This window comes from Dermatophagoides farinae, chromosome 1 (assembly GCF_024713945.1).
Source record: "Dermatophagoides farinae isolate YC_2012a chromosome 1, ASM2471394v1, whole genome shotgun sequence".
NCBI classification, from domain to species: domain Eukaryota; kingdom Metazoa; phylum Arthropoda; class Arachnida; order Sarcoptiformes; family Pyroglyphidae; genus Dermatophagoides; species Dermatophagoides farinae.
This window is the reverse complement of record NC_134677.1, coordinates 8,516,250-8,535,485: the sequence shown is the minus strand read 5'-3', so window position 1 is coordinate 8,535,485 and position 19,236 is coordinate 8,516,250. Positions and strand designations below refer to the sequence as shown.

Sequence of the window (19,236 nt, the reverse complement as noted above, 5' to 3'; positions counted from 1 at the left end):
TGAATGAATGACAAATGCTTTTGACACAATTGAACCAAAAACCAATTGTTTTGCAAAATGAAAAAAACAAAACAAAAAGTTGATTAATCCAAGAAAAATAAAAACATTAACATCTAGTGGACATCTAGTGGTAACCAGGAATAAAATGAATGGTCTCGTTTTTTTTTGTTTTGACTGATAAAACAAAAAAAAAATGATGATGATGATGAATGATATGAATTATATCATTATTATTATGACAAATGAATGTCAATTCTTTTTCTTCTTCACTGTTTTTTTTTTTTTTTTTTTTTTTTTTTTTTTGGTGCAAATTCAAATGTGTAAACATTACATTACAACAAATATTGTTGTGGCTGTAATAATAAACATTAACAACAACAACAAAAACAAACAAACGAAATGAAATGAAATGGGCACACACCTTTTTCTCTTTCTCTCTCTCCAAATTTCTTATCCAAAAAAAAAAAATAAAAACTAATGGTTTTCGTTATCATCGAGAAAAAAATTTTTTTTTTTTCATCTCTTGTGGTTGATGAATGAATGAATGAATGAATGAATGAACGAACGAATGAATGGCTATGGATTTTGCAACAATATCAACCAACTACAACAACAACAATTAGAATTGTCCAACAAATCTACATTTTGTTTTTCCGTTTGTTTGTTTGTTACGGGAAAAAAATTTTTTAAATTTTTTTTCCACCGTTTTTTTTTCTCATTCATTCATTCATTCATCCATTCATTTATTCATTTCAACGAGAATTCAAACTTTTTTTCTCTAACTAGCTCTAGCTCTTTTGGTCTATATTTTTTTTGGGATATTATTCATGGACAGTCAATTCCAGAATTGAATTGAAAATGTAAACGACGAGAAGAAAAAAAATAGTGCAAAAGTAAATGGCTACTATAAATTATGGCCCCTTTTCTCTTTTCCTACCAGTTTTATCTATAGAGCTGCAATTTATTTCTTTCTTTTTGGCCAAACGCTACATCAATATCAATATTATATTTCAAGTAAGCAAACAAAAACAAAAACAAAAAAATACACGGTTTTTATCAAACACTAAACAGCAACACTGCACACAAATATCGACAGCAAAAAAAAATGGTAGTAGCAAAAGAAAGAAAAAATTTTTTTTTTTTTTTTACACACTCCATATAATTCATTCATTCATTCATTCATTCATATATATATATATACCGACAGCAACAGAAGCAGCAACCAAGATAGTCAGAATCAAGATGAAATAAAATTTTTTGGCTTGTGAAGATTCAATTCCAAATAATCATCGTCATCTTTTTCTTTCTTTTGCTTTACCATTAAAGCATTCAGTTCTTCACTGTATTTCAAATGTGCAACAACAGCAGCAACGTTTGATTATATACCACCATTTGATTTCTCTCTCTGTGTGTTTGTGTATATTTTGACACGCGCCAAAACACATTCAATTGTTTGTGAGAAAATATTTTAAAATTCAAAAAAAAAAAAAAAATTCAATTCCCACATTTCTCATGTCACAGAAAAATTTTATTTTTTTTATTTTGTGTTAATTAAAATCATCATCATCATCATCATTATCATCAGTAAATGAAGAATTTTTTCATCATGCACACAAATATAGTTTGTTTGTATTATTGATCTGGCATACACCTATATATATTGGTAAATAGATATTTTCGTTTTTCGTTTTTGGTTTTTTTCCTTTTTTTTTCGTTCTTTTCAAACAACAAATATTGATAAAAATGGAAGGGAAAAATAAAAAATTCTTAATCATTTATGTGTTTTATTAATTTCATTAGTTTATTCTGCATTTGTGTGTGTGTGTGTGTGTGTGTGTGTGTCTATATAAATGTAGTTTGATTGAAGAAAAAAAAATTGAGAGAAAAAGTTACGAGCTTTTTCATTGCTACTGCTGCTACTGTAAATCCACGTGAATTCTAGATGATTTTTTTTCCATACACAAGATAGGTCGAATGGTCAAACTTTAAGAACTAATAAACATACGAAAGAGAAAGATTATCAATTGAAGTAACAGCAACAACAACAAAAGTGAGAAAATATCACGTATTCAGAAGATTATTTTTAGCAAAGTAAATGAGCATTAAAAAAAAGAGGAATTTTTTTTTCTTACGTCCACTGTTAATCACCATCACCGTCGTCATTTTTTATCGTTGTCGTCAATTTCAAATAGACAGATTGATGATGTCCGTTTCATTAAATGAAATCTTATCCTATCCACTCACTCATTCACTCACTAACTCACTCTCACTTTTTGAATCAAAAAAAAAAAAAAAAAATTTCAAACTAATTAATCAATTATATATTGTATGCATGTGTGTGTGTGTATGTGTTCAATGTTAAGGATTTCCAATTCCAATGACATATTCACAGTCATATTTCAAATTGTTGATAACGACAATGACGAGGATGACGACGACGACGTCGACGACAATTTTTTTTTCTTTCTGATGACGCCAAATACGACCATCATTTAATGTTAATTCTTTATCGTATTTTAATCCATAAAAAAAAATAAACGAAAGAAAATGATTAAGATTCTTTTTGGCAACACCATCATCACCAATAACAACAACAACAACAACAAAACGATGGCATAATTCTCAATAATCAATTTTTTTTTATTTGAACGCAGAATCAATCATTCTGATCACCATCATCATCATCATCATTCAAGTTTAATTCAATTCAATTACATTCAATTTGTGTGTGTGTGTGTACCACAACATCATCACTATATGTCTGTTCATGTGTGATGGTTTATATTTGTAAAAAAAAATCATCTGAAAATGAAACTTGTTTGACCATTATATAAACACATACTTATACACACACACGCACACATATATACGATCAGAATCAAATGAAATGAAAAAAAAAATGTCCAAATGTGTCTGTATATTTGATGAAGTTAAAATAAATATATTACATTTCGACTTTATCATTTTCTTACTTTTTTGTTGATCTCGTTTGTCCATCAAAAAAAAAACGCACGTAGTCACTCTATCTCTTACTCTCACTTTCAATTTTAGTTTATCCATCAAATTGAATCCATCATTCAGTCATTCATTCATTTTTTTTTCTATCACAACTGAAAATTCATTACATCAGCATTTGTTGTCACACACACACACACATCAAAACATCGTACTCATCGAATGAGTTTTTTTTTACAAAAATCAGATCCGATTTCTTCGATCTTATCACGAATATCATCTGGACAAGCTGCAAAAACAAACATTCCAAAAAAAAAAAAATCAAATAATTTTTTTCTCTTCAGAGTTTTTTTTTTCTTCATTTTTGTTTTGCTTCTGTGATATTTACACACGCATTCCATGATTGGTTTCGTTTTTTTTTTCAATCAAAATCCAACAACTTGAACTGCAGCCAAAATCATTGTGATCAGCTGCAGCAATTTTTTTTCTATGTTCATTCAGAATTAATTGTCTTCAAAGTAAAGTGAAAGTGAATCTTTATGAAAAAAAACCCACACACACACACACACAGAAACTTTATCCAAGTGTTTGTGTCATCATGATATCCAATGTAATTTAATTTAATTTAAACAAATCATCAACTGTCATTTTCGCGAAATAAATAAAAAGACAGAGAAAAAAAATAACAACAAAAACAACAAAACATTCAAATTGATTGATTGATTGATTGATTGACTACATGAATGAAATGAATGAATGAAATGAATTGAATTGAATTATCAATCACAAACATTTATTTTATTAATAATGTGTGAACATGACACATTCATTTCCGTTCAGGAAGAAAAAAAAACAAATGAAGCCATTTAACATTTGAACGGTGAATAATATATAAGCAACAGTTATATTTTTTTTTCATTTTATTTTGATCACCACTCATCCTGTTTGATGTGGATTTGACATTTTCTTTTTTTTTGTTTGTTTTTTTTTTTGCTCTCCGCATCTCATACCTAAATCACATATATTTGATGACATTGAATGGCTTTGTTGCCATATGGGTGTACTGATAAATACTGAATAAATTCATCTTAAAAATGGCAAGTTTTTTTTTCGTCGATGATGATCATAAAAAAAAAATTTTCTTTCCTTTTCGTTCTTCATCATCATCCAAATTCTTTTTTTTTCCATTATTTATTTGCGAAGCCAATAAAAATCTTGTGGATGTTGTGGCCATTTGTATCAATGTCTGGCAAAAAAAAACCACTAGATTAAACAGTTACAAAGTGCCGGCAAAACAAAACAAAAAAATCGAATCCAAGATCCATGACAATTGTTGTTGACGTCGTTATATGTGTTTCTGACACACCGACACACACACACACATAAAGATTGAAAGGCAGAAAAAAAAATTACGGACGTGAGTTTTGAGATAACACAAAAAAAAACAAAAAAAAGTCGCTTCATTTCTATACTATCAGATGAGATGAACATTCGAAATAGCCAAAAAATCAAAAATGATTTGAAACACACACACACTCACACGCGCGTTGCTACTACTACTAAAATATTCACAGTGAGAAAAAAGATAAACCCAAAAACAACATAATGTGTGTGTGTGTGTGTGTGTGTACCCAGATTTATTACATTGCACAATTCAATGTGATTAAATAAAAAAAAATTGATTTAAATTTCCTGCCATAGTAGTATAGTTGAAATTGATTTTTCATTTTTGTTTTGATTTACGCACACACACACACACACACACACACACGCACACCAAAGTTTGTGACATTTTCATCAAGTTTATTATTATTGAATTTTTCTCATCACACGATATAATTGTCATATGATGACAAAAGTAAAAGAATAACAATCGGTCGTCATTTGTCAACAATAATCGTCATCATTGAAGTAGTAAATCAACCTAACCTAATAACAACAACAACATCGACAACAACAACAACAACAACATTTGATATTTACAAGACAACAAGGTCCATGTTTACTTATAAATTTTTTATCATTCAGTCATCTTTTTTTTTTCGTTTCATTCTTTGATCTTCATCATCTTCATCATTTTTTTTTCGAGCTTCTTGTTGTTCCAAGCCGCACACACACACACACACACAATTTTTTTTTTATATTCAAAATAAACTCTAAAAAAAGCGACGACGAAGAAGAATGTAATTTATTATTAATTACCTAGGATTAAAAATGACATTCATCGATGTTGAAGAGAGGAAGAAAAAAGATAAATTGTGGAGAGAAAAATAAAGAAAACATTGATATTTTGATGCACAAGAAAGTAACAACGTATACATCGGCCAAATATATAAATACCAATAATTTGGCGTGTTTTTTTTTTGTTCTCAGAACTCGGAATTTCAGTAGAATATTCGCAAGCAAAAAAAAAAAAAAAAAAAAAAAACAGTGATCATTTAGATGTTGATTACAATGAAATGAAATGAATTTTTATCCGGCTGTCTGTGTGAAAATAAAAACAAAACAAAAATGTTTAAAAATATCATTATCATTTGAATACATTTAGATGTATTCAAACCCGAATAACAACAAAAAAAAAAACATAATCATGAAATGAAAATTTTTAACAAGTTTTTTCGTTCGTCCGTTTTTGTTTATTGTAGCAAAATATTCCAATTTAAAAAAAATAATGACATTTTGCCGGGTTATCATTCATCTATAATGAAAGTCATTTGAAAAACGCACACAAACACACACACACACACACACACACACACACCATGAGCCAAGGAAAAAAAAATTTTGTAATTTTCATATCTTCCATATGAATAAATTACATAAATTTTGTTGATGATGATGATGATGATGATGATGAAGAATATTTTCATCAACATTTTGTTTCGTTTTTTGTTGTTGTTGTTGTTGCTGTTGCTGTTTTTCATCGTAAAATATTCAACATTCATTCAGATGACAGTTGCAGTTGATACTATAGTATACTACTACTACTAGTGCTTTGATCATCAACATATTGATTGGAATTATGCATGTATGATGATGATGATGATGATCAAGTTGAAATGAAAAAAAAAAAAACATTAATTAGACAGCGTGTTAATGGTGAAATCGAATTTTTTTTTTTTGTAATTTCTTATCACATTTCAAATGCCCACAACAAAAAGAAAATCATGATCAGACATATATGATGAGGAATTTTTTTTCTTTAAATTTGTCCTACGTCAGCAAATTAACCTTGCTGTTTGCCGTTGTTTTTTATCGTTTTTTTTTCATTTTTTGAATTATTGTTACTATATTATTGAATTCAAACATCCATTTTCAGGTGAATTTCTTTTTCTTTTTCTTTTCTTTCATTCGTTTATCTGGCTAAATATTCGATACGATAATAACTTTTCTTTTTTTTGGTGATTTCAAATGACTTTTTCTGTGTGCGTGTGTGCATGAAATTGGCACATAGGTAGGAGAAGAAAAAAAAAGATGTGAAAGTTTTTTTTTGCAACAATCTAATGACAACGTTAATAGTGCATATAGAGTTGTATTGGGTCTTTTTTTCACAATTTATTGTTCCAGGAATAAGATGAGAATGTGAGAACATCATCATTAACATCTGATCAACCATTATGTGAAATACCAGAAAAAAAATGAAATGAAAAATTAATTGATGCCATTTGCTTTCCATTTTTTTTTTTACTTTTCTTTTCTATTATCGGACCATGAAAGTATATTTTAGTATTTTCGTAGTAATTTGATTTCACTCTAAACTCAAAGTAAATGTGTGTGTGTGTGTGAGTGCAATTACCGACTTGAGTATCTTTCCTTTTCTTCTTCTTCTTCTTGGCTAATTACATAACTAATGATGATGATGATGATGATGATGATTTCTGTGGAAATAAAATGAAAAGAAAAAAATTCATTGTAAAAAAAAACCTACAAGAGACAATAATTGTGGCCAATAAAGCAATGCATGTCAAATATACCGGTCTGAAGATTATTTTTTTGTTGTCGTTGTCGTTGTTGTCGTCGTTGGCCATGTCACAAACACACACACACACAGCGCGACAACATGTGAAATACAATAAAAATGTCCAACAATATAATGTACATCAAAGGAAAGGAAAATAAATCTCAATTCATAATGTCGGAAATTTATTTTCATTCTTTTTTTTCTTCTTCTTCTTCTTATTCTTTCTGGATCCGGGAATAAATAATAAAAATGAATTTTCGTTTCGTTTCGTTTCGTGTGTGCATGTTTTGATGATAATAAAAAAATAAATTCAGTTTACACACACACACACACACACACACTGACACATACACACATTTTATGATATATAATGATTATGATGATGGAAAATTATCATCATTGTGAATAACCATAAAATATTAATCATCATACAACTCATCATCATCATCATTGCTAGTGTTGAATTCAAATTCATAGTGTGTGTGTGTGTGTGTGTGTGCACAAAAACAGCGACAATGGTAAATCCTTATTCGAATTTATCAAAATTTTCAATAGAAAATCTGTTTTGTTTTTGTTTTAACTTGAATAATCATCATCATCATCATCATCATCATTATTGTTATTATGATTGGACGTCATTTTCATTTTTTTTCCGCATCTCAAAACAAAAAAAAATGACGAGAATTACAGCCAATTTGTCTAGCTTAACGTGGAATTAAAAAAAAATTTTTCTCGTTGATTTTAATTGATGTATTTTGTATGCGAATGAATGAATGAAAAGAAAAAAATTCACCAACAACAACAACAACATGGCTATTATGAAATCAGAAATTACGACAGTGAAGCTAACATTTCAGTTGTGTGGCACATACCATTGGGCCTGGTGTTTCATTTTTTTTTTTGGCTGCTTATTTCTGATCCATCACTTTAATTTTATTGAAATTAAATTTACAGAGAGAAAAAAAAATACAGACAAACAAACAAACAAACAAACATTTGGTTCTATTTTTATTTCTAAAACTTTTGAATAGTTTCATTCGTTCACATTCACATCCACTTTTCGCAATCTTTCATCATCATCGTTATTATTATAATCAGAATCTGAATATACTGATTCTATGAATGTTTTGGTTTGTTTGAAATCATCATCATCATTGAATTTAAAATTAAAATGAGATGTGCTATCGTGTGTGTGTGCATGATGTACCAGTTTTTTACTTTTGTTACTTTTTTTTTCTTCTTCCTCACTACATCATATGGTCCAATCTTTATAAATGTTGATATCATATGTATTTTATTCGTATATAAATTCAATGAACAAAAAAAAATTCTTATTCCGAAAAACGAAACAAACAAAAAAAATCTACTACTCCATTGGGCAAATGATGATTTGATCTACTACTTCTTAGTATAATGATTTTGATTATAATGGATAATGTCATGTCAATAAATCATATTGGGTTTTTTTTTGTTCTTTCATTTCTCAGGATTCATGGCTTTTATTTTTTTTTCTCTGTTGTTGTGTTGTTTTCTTCTTCATTTTTTTTTCATTTTCTTATTTTATTATTATTATCATCATCATCATCATCGTTATTACATTAGATGAGAGCTGGTGATGATGATGATGATGAAAAACGATTCTGAAACAAGAAAAAAAAGAAGAATAAAAATGATTTTCGATCGAAAAAAAAGCAAACAAACAAACAAACTGTTAATATTGGATGTCAAATGGGCAATCATTACGTTGCTTCTTTTTTTTCCAATACTTTTTTTTAGGGATTCGGCTACAAATTTAAGTGAACTGAGTGTTCATAAGAAGCAGAAAAAAAATTGATTACCACACACACACACACACACACTTTACAGTCGTTTTATATTCTGGATTTGTTCAGAACCAAAAAAAAAAAAATCTATAATTTAGCTTAATCAATCAGATTTTTTTTTTGCCATTCCATTCCATGCCATGCCATCCCATTCCATCCCCATAATAATAACCGAAAAACGTTCTTCTTTTTTTTATATTTGACTTTTATGTGAAAGCAATTTGATCGCTGCAAATATTTTCTATTCGAATGATTAAGAATCCAGACAAATCAATTTTATGTTAATGTGCAGCAGCAGCAGCAGTAGCTAAAATTGAATTTTTTTTCCTGTTCCACCGCATTTTTTTTTCGTTTTTCATTACCCAAATCATTAAACATTTGTATATTATTTATGTGTCTGCATGTCAAATTCATTCAGAATAATTTTCACGATTCTTCGTTTTGGTTTGTCAACACACAAAATGATGATTTTGACGATGGATAAAATTATTATAATATCAAACAACAACAACAACAACAATAAATATCAGCCAGCTGCTGGCGGATAATGATGACATTAACATTTACAATCAAAAAAAAAGAAAAGAAAAGAAAAACAGTAAAAATTGTATTAATACGTCATGTCTAACCCTTTTTTCTTCTTCTTCTTTTTCTTTCTTTTTTTTTGATGTGCATATTTATTTCTTTTTCTCATCAAAATTCAAAAATATCAAATAAGTCACGAAATATAAGTCGTAGACGCACACACATACAAATAAAGGTTTCCATATAACATTATTATTTGCCTAAATAATGAAAAAAAAAAAACTCAATTCAAAGGCGGCTGGTACCCGTCTAAATTTTTTCTTTTGTTCTTGATTTTTTTTTGGTAAATAAAACAAAACAAAAAATGAAAACGAAAACTAAATTTTCCGTCATAACAGGCTGTCATCGATCAAAGACGATCGTCTTTATGATTTTTTCTTTTCTTTTTTTTTACTCACAAAATGATAACCATATTTTTTTTCTTTTTCGTTTTTCCATGGTTTTTTTCTTTTCTTTCTTTCAACTTTAGTAATATGTAATAATTTAATGTAGAAGAAAAACAAACAAGCAATGTTTGGATATTTTTATCATCATCTAATAATCATGAAAATCATCATTAACGATAATAATAGAAATAGAAATAAAATTCAAAAAATTCATCATAGTCAAATTTATCATCATCATTGGAAATATGTAAAACATAAATGTATTGATGTGCATCAACGCCATCATCATCATCATCATCATCATCATTGTAATTATCATAATCATCACAATAAAACGTTGTCGTTTCATAACTTGATCATTTTGATATTGTTATTTTGTAGCAGCTTTCATTTTCATATAACCAATTCATTGATAACGACAACAACAACTATTGATCATCATCATCAAAATCATAATCATCATCATCAACATCAACATCAACATCATCAACAACAACATCATCATCATTCTTATTATTATCTGAAACCTTCCAATTTTTTTAATGAATATTTTGACTGCCGTTTTGGACTCATAATGACCGAGTTAAGAAAATTATCAATAAACAATGCTGATGATGATGAGATAAATGATGAAAAAATTATGACGACGACAACAACAACAACAAATAACAATAGTAAAAGAAATAGTGAAACCGACAACAATTTTGAAATTGAATCCACCGCAACAACAACAACAACAACAAATTGTCCAGCCGATTGTGATGGTATAACAATGTGGCCGGAAACTAAACGGTCAAATGTTCATTATATATTTTGTTATGAAATATTGAAAAATCTTCATGAACGTACTGCTTTCAGTGTTGTTGGTGGTGATGGTGGTAATTTAATTTCAGATGAAACCAATGAAAATAGTGAAAATCATCATCAAAACAATGATTGGACATTGTTGTCCGATCAAAATGATTTTGCTCATCACAATCATCATCCACGTCAACAACAACAACAACAACAACAACATCACCATAATCATCATCAATCATCATCATCATCAGCAGTAGCAGCAGCAAAAGTTTCCAGATATTGTAATGATGATGGAATCTGGGAATCCAGTGCAAATTATTCAACATGTGGCCTAGATAATGATAAATTGGTATGAAATGAAATTTCGAAATAATCAGATTTGATTAAATGAAATTTTTTTTTTTCTCTCTCTCTCTCTGTTCTATTTTTATCTTCATCAAACAATCAAGTTTTTGTTGACCACAAATCAATTGCAGAAAATTTTCGAAATCCGTGAACGTATGATACATAGCAAATTTACACAGAATAAAGAAAGTGAACAGGCATTTATTGATTGTATCGATAATGTACTGTCATTGCCACCATCAAATCAATGTATGTGTTTGTGCTGTTTGTTGTTTGTTTTTTGTTTTTGTTTGTGATTTTTTAATTTAAAAAAAAAAATTTTTTCATTTCAAAAGTGGCCAAACCATTCTGTGAACGTACATTCGATGGTTGGACCTGTTTCAATGATACTCCAGCTGGTGAAGTATCATATTTTTCTTGTCCAGATTTTGTATATGGATTCAATCCACAAAGTTTGTTGTTGTTGTTGTTTTTTTAAATTTTGATTTCTTTTATTAATAATAACGATAACTTAATAAAAAAAATTTTTTTTTTTTGGATTTTCTTCTGGGCAAAAAAAAACAACAAACAAACAAACAAAAAAATTCTTCTTGATAATCCTAGATCAAGCACATAAAACATGTACAAAAGAAGGAAAATGGCGTGTACATCATGAAACACATGTACCATGGACTAATTATACATCATGTGTTGATATTCCGGATTTTCATGTAAGCAATAACCACACACAATATCAGTGTCCATTTTTTTTTAGTTACTTACTTTGAGGAAAAACAAAAACAAAAAAGAAAAAATTACCCGGCCATTTTCAAGCTGCTTATAATATATAGCTTATAATGAGCTTAAAAAAAGTCGTTCTTTTAAAATTTTTCCCATATAACGAAATGGCATTAAAATGTTCATGTCATCGGAAGCTGTATATATATATATAAAAGTGAAGAAAGGAAAAAATTCTTTTCAATGGGCCAGAAAATGATGCATTTTTTTTTTAGTTTTAGTTTTAGTTTTAATTTTTCAGTGTATACTTGTATTATTTACCAATTTTATTTTCTTTTTTTCGATTGCAATCACAAAAAAAAACATCATCCGCATCATCGACGACGACGACAAAAAATGAATTTAGTTTCGCAACATGATCATCAAATTACACATTGTTGGCTATTCAATATCATTGGTTGCATTGCTAATTTCACTTACAATTTTTGTTTCATTCAAGTAAGTATATATTGTTCATGAACTTTATCGACAATTTTTTTCTTGCCCACTGTTCAAAGTTTTTACTCTCTCGAATTTCTTTTTTCTTTCTTTTTTATACATGTATGAAAAAAAAACGGAATTTTGTCTCTCGTTTGCTATTTTTATCCTCGGTGTGTTTTTTTTTTTGGTAATATAAAATAAATAATGTCCCTGTTTAACATGGAAAAAACATTCATTCTTGTTATGCCCGCATAAAATTGAACACAAATCGGATGGAAACAAAAAAAAATTAATCGAACAAACAAACCAAACGTATTTTCATTTTCCTTTTTCGTTACGCAGAACATTATCATCACAGACACGAATACGTATACATAAAAATCTTTTTGTAAGTTTTATCATCAACAATTTCATGTGGTAAGTTATTGTTGTTGTTGTTGTTATCTTTTGATTGACTGCACAATTTTTTTTCCATTTTCCCAAATTTTTTTTTGTTTTGTTTTGGATTTGTAAACGCGATTTAGTTTCTGTATATATATATATATATATGATTTCCAGAATCGAAATCAACATATTTATCATCAAATCGAAATAAAGTACCAGAGAGAGAGAGAGAGAGAGATAGACAAATATACTTTATATATATATATTTATTAAAGTGCGTCATTTACTCTGAATTATAACTGAAAAAAAATTTATTGTAAACACTCACACAAACAGTAGCAAGTATACCAAGTTAATTATACAGAAAACAGAGATTTTTCCAGTTTATTTTTTTTTTTTTTTTTTTTTTGAAAAATCAAGCAAAATCAAAAAAAAAAATCTTTATCCTTGACTGAGGATTATCATTTTGATAGTTTGAGTTTTTTTTTCGAAATTTTTTTTTCCGTTTTTGTTGCCTATTTTTGACATTATATAATTGTGATTATCACCATAATCATTATCATTTTTTTTTTGTCGTTGAATAAAATAAAAAATTAGGATCGTTTGGTATCTGGTGATCAGGGATGGAAATATTTTATTTGAAAATGGTGTAAGTATTGTATTCCTTGTATGGACTAACTAACTTTTATACTTGATTGATGAACTAAAATGAACCAACAGAGACATAAGCACACACACACACACACACAGAGAAAAATTCATAAAAATTTAATCAAATCAGCTGTTTGGTTTGTGTCCAGTTTAAATATATTAAAATGAAGCAAAATCAGCAACAACAGCAGCGACAACAACAAATGATCAATTGATTGATGAATGAGAAGAAAAAAAAAATTTTTTTTTCAATCATCACTAATGATGATGATCATCATCTGGATGATTTATGCGATAAAATGAACAACAACAAACAACAACAACAACAATGAAACATTCTTGATGAATTTTCTTTCTTTTTTCTTTGGTGAATGAATAAAATCAATTCAACTAATTAAATTCTTGTCTTGTTTTTTTTTTCTTCTTCTTTCACACGTCCAAATATGTGTGTGTATGTGTATGTAAATGGCACACATACCAACATAAATAGTTTCCATGTCAAGCATTACATGTTGTTCTACATTATTTTCTTGTCTGTAATTATTTTTGGATGTTTTGCGAAGGACTTTATTTACATACCATATTGGTGATTGCATTTGTTTCGGAGGAAAAAATTCTTAAATGGTTCTACATGATTGGTTGGGCAATACCGATCATATTTGTATCGGCATATGCAACATTTCGTGCATTTTCTTCCGATACAAAAAAGTAAGTTAATACTGAAATACGGATCACTAACCAGAAAAATAATTTTATTCCAAATTTTTGTTTTTTTGTTTTGTAATATTAAATTAGCTGCTGGATTGATGAAAGTCCATATTTATGGATATTAAATATTCCGGTCATTATATCATTTGTGGTAAGCATGCAATTCAACTCAATTCCCGTTGTTGTTTGTTTTTATTTTCTCTTGGATCTAATCATTATTTTTGTTTTTGTTGTTGTTGCCACTGTTTCATAGTTGAATACTTTTTTTCTTATCAATATTGTTCGTGTTCTTGTTACGAAATTACAAGCTGTCAACACGGCCGATGCACATCATACAAGGTTAGCCTCTCTATATCTCTATCAATAGATGACTATATCTAATCATCATGTTTCTTTTGTCAATTGTCAACGAATAAAAATAGGAAAGCAGTTCGTGCAACTTTGATATTGATTCCGTTATTAGGCCTACATTTTATATTGACACCATTTCGTCCGGAAACAAATGATTCAGCAGCACGTGCATATGAAATATTTTCCGCCATCGTTTTATCATTACAGGGTTTTTGTGTATCAATTTTATTCTGTTATTTTAATGGAGAGGTATGTTGATTGATTGATTGATTGATTTTTTTACCACCCAATATATACTAATGATGTGATAATCATCATAGGTTTTGACCGTTGTCAAGAAAAAATGGAATCAATTCTTACTTGTACATGGATATACCAGTAATAATAATAATCAACGGATTACATCACATCATGGTACAGAAATATCGGTAAGTGTTGTTGCAAATAAATGAAAAAAAAATCCTCACTCGCACAGATTTATAAACACACAAGAATACAGAATAATTCCTTATTTTGTTTTGTTGCATGTTTTTTTTTCATTCTTTGTTTTTTTTTTGGTTCATTTTATTCATTGAATTTGATAAATTTTTTTTCACACAAATTCTTCACACATTTCATTAGCTTGTTGATTTTTTTTTATAATCACATGATTCATATTTATGTTGTTATTGTCATTTTTATTGTTATTATTATTATTATTATTATTATTATTATTATTATTGTTGTTGTTGTTGTTGTTGTTGTCTAAATTTAGATTAATCTTTCCGATTATGAAATTAATGAAAACTTTCATCATCATCATCATCATCATCGTAACAATATTTTGAATAATAACGGTAACAACAACAACAACAACAACAATAATAATGAATTAATGCATTTGGCTGAAAAGAATAATAACAAGAATAATGGAGAAGAGATGGATGGAAATTATGTATACAATCATCATCATAGTCATCATCAACATCAAAATCAACAACAACAACGACAACAACAACAACAACAACAACAACAACAACAATCATCATCAACATGATTTCATTTCATTTCATCAGGCATAATATAATAATCCTATTTACTTAAAAAAAAAAATGTAAATAATTCTGGAAAAGTAAACCAAAAATGTTCTTGTTTTGTTTTCTATGGCCAAAAAAATATATATCCAAAGTTATCTTTATGAATAATTTTTTCTTCTTCACAAAAAATTGTATTATTATCCAATTGAATAAATCACATTCAACAACAACAACTACAAAGACAAGACAAGTGATTTTAATACCTCATGTCATTGTTTCAAAATAATGTCTCGTTTTGAAATCCAACCACATCCACCCACACACACACACACACACACAAACACACATGGAGAGACAAGAAAATGACTTAGTTTAAAAATTTAAACAAGACAAAAAAAACCTAAATTCAAAGAGAGACAGTAATTGATTTGGATATGGCTGGTTTTTTGGTTGATTGAGGCCAAACAATCAGGTGGTAGACAAAACAGTTTGACATTTGATTTTTTGAATAATTTCAACACACATACAGACTGACATTTTATCCATCAAAATTTTCATTTTCAATCCAATTTCTCGATATGATCAGAGAGAGAGAGAGAAAGATAGAAAATTGATTCAATTTCATTTCATTTTCTAAAGATTTTCAAGTCAAATAACAACAGCAGAAGCAGCCGCTACATGATTTCAACGAGATAACAAGAGATAAAGAGAGAAAGAAATGAAAAAAGCTGGATTCCTTGATGCTTTTGCCGGATGGATTGTTCTTATTCTCAGTTCCCGCTCTATTTCTCATTCTCAATCTCTTTCTTTCTCTCTCTCCATACATCACTGTGATATAAAATGATTCATTCTTCAATTCTCTTTGTTTGTTGTTAAATTTTCCCATATCCAACCCCCACCGTCGTCCCTTATATTTTCCATTTGGAACATTTGAAAATGTTTTTGTACCATGTACACAATACACAAACACAGATACACACACACACACACAACAATTGACAAGTGCAAATTTGTAAAAAAAAAACAAGTTCAAAAATCCTCATTTTATTATTAAATTGAAATTCTTGCAACCAGAAAAGCAAAAAAAATAAAAAATCCAAGATTCTTTTTCTCTCGCCATCGATTTAAATCATATCATATCATATCATTATATTCAACGACAAGAGAAAAAAAAATTGTCCCACAATAATGCAATTTCCGTTTTTTTAGCTAAATGACCTTGGCGAATTTTGTGTTTTTTTTTCTTGTTCCATTTTTTTTCTCCATTTTGCTATAACAAAATTCATATCAATCATAACCATAAACACATATCCGCCAGCCAAAAACACACAGTCGGCAACCAAAAAAAAAACGCCATTATTTTAAAGGATTAATTTCACCGTTGTTTTTTTCTACGAAAAAATTTAAAAATTTAGTTTAGTTTTCTGTTGTCCAAACACACACACACACAAAACATTCTATAAATTTGCCATGCATGACGCCAAAAAAAAAATGGATCTGAAATTCGATCATGCAGTTGATCAACAACAATGAAATCCTTGATATTTTTTTTTCTCTCTCTCATTTTTCTTGTTTTTCGTTTCTCATAGTCAAATAATCAAAAAAAAAAAAAAAAAAATTCACTTTCATTTCTGAATGTGAATCAGATGTTTTTGTATGTTGTGTGTGTGTGTTGTTCGTTTTTTTTTTTTCATCGAGTTGTTTGTTGGTTTGAATATATAATATATAATGATTTATTATCAAAAATCATCGAACATCATCATTTTGATTGTTGTTGTGATAATACTAATAACCATAACCATCAATGTTAAAAGTCAACCAGATCAGAATACCAATTTTGATGCATTATTTCGAGAATTGAATATATTGACTAGACAACAATTGCAACAGCTTCAGGCATCGTCGTCACCAACATTGAATAAAAATGGCACATCGTCAACAATAACAACAACGACGACCACGACCACGACCAATAACAACAACAACAACAACAACAAACCGAAAGATGTTTTGGCCGAAAAATTAATAATAAATGAATCGGACGATTCATCATCATCATCATCGAAGCATGAAACATTTCGTTTGCCTGATAGCTATGATTCGAAAAAGCCACCAAAATCTAGCCGTTATAAACCGATCAAAATAGCCGTTAATTTAACAATATTGGATACAACTATTGATAAATTGGAAAATGTTATTGTATTGGATATGCAATTGAAAGAACGTTGGAAGGATAAACGGTTAAGAATGCGTAGAAAAAATAATAATGATAATCAAAAACAAAATGACAATAAAAATGATGAAGACTATTATGATGATGATGATTATGATACTGTTGATGGAATCGGTGGTCAAAAACGTCGAAAAATGATTGAAAATTTTGTGCTTGATGGAAAATATCTAACAAAAATATGGCATCCAATCAGCCACATTAGGAATAATGCACATGTAACAAATGCATTGTTTGATAAACCAAAACAAACGTTGCAAAAAATTATTGAACAAGAAAAATTGGTTGAAAACATTTTCATCAATACAAATGAAACTACAGCATTTGTTTGGATATCATTAAAGATGCGTGTCAACATTCCTATATATGAATGTCATCGTGATGATAGCCGTATGTTTCCATTTGATAAAATTGAATGTACATTTCATATAACCAATGGTCAGTCAGTTTGTATTTTCACAATTGATCGATTGAAAATTGTGCTTACGTTTTTTTTTTATTTTTGTATATTTATTTCACACACACACACACAATCTTTAGCACTTTATGATAAACGAACATTGATCTATGAATGGGATAATGTCAAATGGAATCATAATGAATATCATAGTGGACAATTCTATTTACAACAGCTGCAAACATCAATCGTCAATGAACCAATTATTGAATTGGGTAATTGTAGATTTTTGTTTTTGTTCATTTTTTTTTTTTTTTTTAGGTAATTTGATATTTTTTCCACCCACGCTTTTCTCTTTCTTTCTTTCTTTCTTTTTATTATTATTATTATATTATATAGATGAAAGTGGCAATGAACATTCAATAATGCGTATAGATTTTATGCTTAATCGACAGATTGGTGATTATATACTGAATATTTATGTTTTACATATATTTCTATTAATTCTTTCCATATCAATATTTTGGATATCGATACAAAATATTATCATCAGAATATCATTATCGATTATAATATTGATTATAATTAAATTTCAAACATTTCAAACACTGAAAGAAGAACAACGTATCATAACAGCATTAAGTATATGGACATTTGGTCTAAGTTTTTTAATAATTATGGCCATATTATGTCATATATTATCATATTATAGTTTTCAACATAAATGGAATGAAAAAATTCTTGATCGTTTAATAGAAAAATGTCGTCATCAATCGTCGTCTACGCCTACGTCTATATCACAATCACAATCACCATCAATGACGGATATGAATAGTTCAAATGAACCAACCAACGATGATAGGATCAATAATTTATCATCATCATCACAAACAAGTAGCAGCTGTAATGATAAATCATTGAATGAAAAATTAAAATTGATTAAAAAACAATGGAATAAATGGAAAAGAAATCTATTGATACGATTGAATTCAATGATTGTAAATAATATTAAAAGTAATCATAGTTATGATGATACAAATATTGTCGATATTATATCACGAATCATATTGATTATCATTTATTCAATGTTTATTGTAATTTATTTTATTAAATATGCAATCTAATAGACAAAACAAAAAAACAAAAATAAATAAACACTAATCATAACAGGAAATCTATCTGGCTACTAAAGTATCACAAAAAAAAAATCATTTCGTTCTAATTTCATTTATAATCAACGGAAACAATGATTTTTTTCCATTCATTAATGATGATTGAAAAACCATTTCCTGTTCATTGCATTCAGTCATTATCATTATCATTATCAACATTATTATCAATAACATATTGACAATGACAAAAAGCAAAAAAGCAAAAGTTTTTGATATATGATACCATATAAATAAATTATATAGCAGCATTTATATCAATCAACAAAATAAATCA

At 28.3% G+C, this 19,236-nt stretch overlaps 2 protein-coding genes across 5 annotated transcripts; both read left to right on the top strand.

Moving 5' to 3' along the window:
- The first annotated feature begins 1,228 nt into the window (after window positions 1-1,228).
- LOC124491906 (calcitonin gene-related peptide type 1 receptor) lies at window positions 1,229-15,492 on the top strand. Of its 4 annotated transcripts, none has more exons than XM_075735207.1 (15): window positions 1,229-1,663; window positions 2,545-4,052; window positions 9,794-10,860; window positions 10,961-11,105; window positions 11,192-11,308; window positions 11,460-11,566; window positions 11,980-12,071; window positions 12,396-12,470; window positions 13,035-13,086; window positions 13,579-13,796; window positions 13,884-13,947; window positions 14,050-14,135; window positions 14,219-14,396; window positions 14,468-14,575; window positions 14,902-15,492. In XM_075735207.1, exons 3-15 carry the CDS (start codon window positions 9,835-9,837, stop codon window positions 15,181-15,183), a joined length of 2,550 nt encoding a protein of 849 aa, XP_075591322.1. In that variant the 5' UTR covers window positions 1,229-1,663; window positions 2,545-4,052; window positions 9,794-9,834; the 3' UTR covers window positions 15,184-15,492. The 4 variants fall into 4 exon arrangements, with proteins under 4 accessions (XP_075591322.1, XP_075591323.1, XP_075591324.1 ...); XM_075735208.1 differs by having other exon boundaries at window positions 14,769-15,492; XM_075735210.1 differs by lacking the exon at window positions 1,229-1,663 and having other exon boundaries at window positions 2,304-4,052; window positions 9,794-10,018; window positions 10,092-10,860; window positions 14,769-15,492.
- A 1,319-nt stretch (window positions 15,493-16,811) lies between these two features.
- LOC124491904 (uncharacterized) lies at window positions 16,812-18,948 on the top strand. The gene is made up of 3 exons (XM_047054619.2): window positions 16,812-17,831; window positions 17,934-18,065; window positions 18,190-18,948. The coding sequence occupies exons 1-3, from the start codon at window positions 16,892-16,894 to the stop codon at window positions 18,912-18,914; spliced, it is 1,797 nt and encodes a 598-aa protein (XP_046910575.2). The 5' UTR covers window positions 16,812-16,891; the 3' UTR covers window positions 18,915-18,948.
- The last annotated feature ends 288 nt before the right edge of the window (window positions 18,949-19,236 follow it).